This window comes from Cydia pomonella, chromosome 6, assembly GCF_033807575.1.
Source record: "Cydia pomonella isolate Wapato2018A chromosome 6, ilCydPomo1, whole genome shotgun sequence".
Classification (NCBI taxonomy): Eukaryota; Metazoa; Arthropoda; class Insecta; order Lepidoptera; family Tortricidae; genus Cydia; species Cydia pomonella.
Window position 1 is genome coordinate 8,504,537 of NC_084708.1, and position 4,577 is coordinate 8,509,113.

At 34.6% G+C, this 4,577-nt stretch overlaps 1 protein-coding gene across 1 annotated transcript; it reads left to right on the forward strand.

Annotated features, from left to right (window-relative positions):
• Nucleotides 1–665: 665 nt before the first annotated feature.
• On the forward strand, nt 666–3,637 carry LOC133518876 (general odorant-binding protein 56a-like). Its single transcript, XM_061852640.1, has 2 exons — nt 666–1,356; nt 3,072–3,637. The coding sequence occupies exons 1-2, from the start codon at nt 1,306–1,308 to the stop codon at nt 3,426–3,428; spliced, it is 408 nt and encodes a 135-aa protein (XP_061708624.1). The 5' UTR covers nt 666–1,305; the 3' UTR covers nt 3,429–3,637.
• Nucleotides 3,638–4,577: the final 940 nt, after the last annotated feature.

The window sequence follows — 4,577 nt, forward strand, 5'->3', positions numbered from 1 at the left end:
GTTGTATGTGTCACACGAGAGCAAAGTTATTTTACATCTCCTGTTTTTGAGTCCCTCGCAACGCTCAAGATTCTAACTCAGAATCATTCGCTTCGATTCAATTATATAATCTTTCGCTTACTTGGGACACAAAATCAACACTCGCAAGAAAAACCAACTTTCCTCTCTTGTTGCACAAATAACTATTGAATAGGTATTTTAATAGCAGTGGAAGTATACAATCGAACCAACAGTTATTTCACCCTGTCCGTTATAAGGTTTCATCGTTCTACTGAATTGTTATTTTAATCTACAACTAAGCGCCAATTTTTACATGAAAATTGTGTCAGTAATTAAATCTTATTTGATTTAAATGTGTAAGATTTTCTTGAAGAAAAATGCAGTTTCGTGCAAAACACATTCAAATGACTTAAGCGTAAAAACAGTGTAATCGCTGTGACCTAGTTGTCCGGTTACGATCAAGACTAGAACTTGACTCTTGACGTGTCACTGCCAACCGGCTACCTTCCTTTGCAAGAAATTGTTTTTATTTTATTAACTGGATCAGTTCATGTAGGTCGATTATAGGGTGCGTTTTTGATCCATTTATTAGGATGAGAATTAGAGACGTGTTGGTTTATATTACGTGATCCCGACCGCTCCCCGTTCACGTGAGGGATTAAGTACATAATATTAGGTTGATACCAAGCAGGGCAAACCCCGATTCAAAAATGATGTAATCGTTAGTTAGAAGCATGCATATGAATTCGTTACTAAAATGGCCAGAGATTGTAAAAAGGCGTAGCAAAACTTACTTATGCATAAATAGCGTAAAACCTGCCGTATCGAAACAGGAACAGAGGCCGCCTGACAGTGACATCGACGTGGTTGTATACGAAACCTCAAGTAGGTTCATTTCCTAGAATTAAAATACAAAGCTGCTGTCGCAAAAGTTTGTAGAAGTCCAACCAAAGTCCAACTCTCAATAACAGAAATAGATCTGATCTTCCTTCCCTTACCATCGCATTCCATATTTGAGAAAAAGGAAAAGTATGATTGACTATATCGATCGATACTTGTAATGGACGTGACCTAAATAAACGTAACTACTGATATATTACAGAACTAATTTTATTGAACCTCCGGAAAGATGTCAACCCTGACATAGCGGAATAATCATTTCCATATTATATAGATATATTTCCTTCGCACCTATGTACAGACCCCGACTCGATTTCCTTCGTGATCTATATAAAAGGGGTTATTGTGTTATAAGTTCATTCAGTAACTGCTTCAGCTGCTTTGGAACATCACTACTCCGCCAATATGAAGACCCTGCTGGTATTAGCTGCGTTTGTTGCATTGGCTTGTGCTAATGTAAGTTATCTTTGTCTATATGTTTCTGGGATTCGTGTATTAAATAGCCCTTTTGTCCTTATCATTTGCTAAAGTAACACTAACAACATATACAATGTACTCAGGCGGTGTATTGGGACATAGATTTAAAATTGCATAAATTTTTGGAATAACAACAGTTTGTATATAAACAAGTTCATCCATAGTATGGGATTCTATCAAGTGAAGGTTTATAAAGCTTTGAACCGTTATTAGAAGCCTAACATAAATAATTAATTGTAGAGAGTAACGAATTTGAATTCCTGACGTCAGGTCCTGTGGACCAGGTGGGGCAACGAGGCAGACAAATACAAACACAATGGTACATTATGTTATGATACAAGTGTGCTAAGTTGGTCATTATACACGAGGCGATATTGTGTGCGCGAGCTGTAAGCGAGCGCGCAATAAAAAAGCCGATGTGGGTAATGACCAATGCACACGCGTTTCATACGACGTTTTTCAACACACTTGCGAGGAAAAAACAAAACTTATAAATTAGATTTATTTTGTCAAAACAGTAAAAGTACAATTTTCAAAATGGTGGCTTACAGTTTTAACATCGAATAATTGCACCAAAGCTGGGCTTGTAGGCACCTATTCGCCATTTCATTGAAGTTTTCAAGACGTTTTCCAAGAAAGTTTTTACTGATTTTCCATTGAATAAAAGTGTCATATGCCGCCAATTATTTTTCACCCGATTTTGATGGTAAAAGGCTCTTGGTCAATTTTATGTGTTCTACATTTTCAATGCTTGAAAATGACATTTTCGTCAATATATAAACTAAAAACATGCAAAACTATTCCAATTTTATGACAAATACGGAAAATGGCTGACGCGTTATTTTTTTACGCACGATTCCAATGCGAGCGCAAGGCAAAGGCGCGAACAAAATCGACAAACAGCCAATTTAAAAAATGTAAAAAATCTAATATTTACGAAAATTAGACTTCTATTCGACGGATTGAGATCAAATCGATAAAATGTTATGTTTATTACCGCTTTGAACTAACATTTGAAACCTAATAGTTGGCTAATAAAATGTATTACTCGACTAAATTAAGAAGGCTCCGTTTCTATGCATATTGTTAGCAAACAAAAGCACGAGTGTTATAATATACTAAATAAAACTGTCAAGAGCATGTCGGCCCATGCTCAGTGTAGGTTTCCGTAGTTACCCTTCCGTCACAATAAGCTAAACTGGAGCTTAAATTATAGTAGATTGTTAACCAAGGGTTGAACTGTGGATGTATGTCTTTTTACTATGAAGGGGACACTTTTTGCGATAACTCAAAAACAGCTAAATTGATCATGTCCGCTATAGTTTTCATTTAATGTCTTTCTTAAGTTCTACTTCCACGATTTTTTTCTTATTTTTTTGACCTATGGTTCAAAAGTTAGAGGGGGGGGACACATTTTTTTTCTTTCGTTTTTTTTTTTAGATTTGGGATTTTTAGATTTTATTGTACGACTTTGTCGGCTTTATTGATTTATATATCCATCCCAAATTTCAGCTTTCTAGCACTAACGACCGCGGAGCAAAGCCTCGGACAGACAGACAGACAGACGGACAGTTGACTACGGAACCCTAAAAAGCACGCGTGTTTAATATCTAGGATTATGAGCCAAAAATCGGTAGAATAAAAACGTCGTTTTGAGCAAGTGTGTTGATAATTACATTTATTTATGTTTTCAGAATGTGCATCTATCACAATCACAAAAAGACAAGGTTCAACAATATACCGTAGAATGCATGAAACAATCCGGGGTCAAACCCGAAGTTTTGGCCGAAGCGAAGAAGCAGAATTTCAAGGATGACGAAGCGTTGAAGAAATTTATGCTTTGCTTCTTCCAAAAATCCGGGATTATGGACCGCGATGGGAGATTGAACGTCGACGTGGCTCTATCGAAATTGCCCCAGGGCGCGGATAAGGCGGGGGTTAAGAAGGCTCTGGAGGAATGTAGAGCAAAGAAAGGCAGAGACTCCGCTGATACTGCTTTTGAAGTTTTCAAGTGTTATCATCGCGCTACTCCCACTCATGTTGTATTTTAACCAAAACAATGATCATGTTTACATCGTACGTACCTATATGCTATAATTTTAAACATAGAAGTAATTTATAACTTTGTTATCTCATATCTGATAGAGAATTCTGTTGTATTTCATTGTAATACATCACAATTTATTAGGATTTGTTATTTGTTGTATGCATTGTTAGTTACTATTTATAGATTGTTTGTAAATAAATAAATTGAATTAAAGCATAGGGTTTTTAACTAAGACGGAAGAGGATGAAGTCCCGTGACCGCTTTTCCATACTAACGTAGTCCCTATTTTCCTCTTTGAATATTAAAGAAAATATTTTTACGCAATCTGATGTATTTAGCCACAGCTGTGCCCCTTCATTTATTGTTTTTTTCGTTGTTTTATTATTATAAGAGTTAAGTTTAAAAAAATTGTATGTATTTTGTTTTCGTTTCAAACGAAGGAGCATAGTTATGGCTAATATTGTGTAAAGTTATGGCTAATATTGTATAATATTGTGAGAAATGGGAACTACGTTTGTATGGTGAAGCGGCCATCCACGATCCTCTTTAATCTCAGTCCTCTTGTACACACTATATAATTGTACTATTAGAAATATAGAACAAATTTAATTATTTTATATTTTTATTTGTTTTTATTTCACGTAGAAACACTAAGTACATAAATTATAAACTAAAAAAAAGTTAGTTTCAGTTTATACTATACAATTGTGCTTAGGTAAGGCAGAAATTAATTAAATTAGAAAATTTAATAAGAAATTGAAATTTTATTTATTTATAAAATCTTTCAGAATACGTGGTAGTACTTCTAGGTAGACTTCTATTAAGAATCCTATTCAGGCAATTCAGGCATTCCCTACCAGTCAACCAATGAGCTAAACCGGAAATATTAAGTAGGGGCAGGGTTTTTTAAAGTTAATTAAATTTTAAACAAGACATTACCTACATAGGTAAATATTGAGATACTATGAGTACCTATATTCCTTAAGTTACACATATACAAAACATACATACAAACTTTTATTTATTTTGTACATATATTTTACCTCAGTAGGTATTGTATAACCTAATCTAATAGTCAAATCAAGATACTAAGAAGATTACATTTGTTTGACGTAATTGTCAAGTGAATCATAAAGGTAATATACTTAAGCAG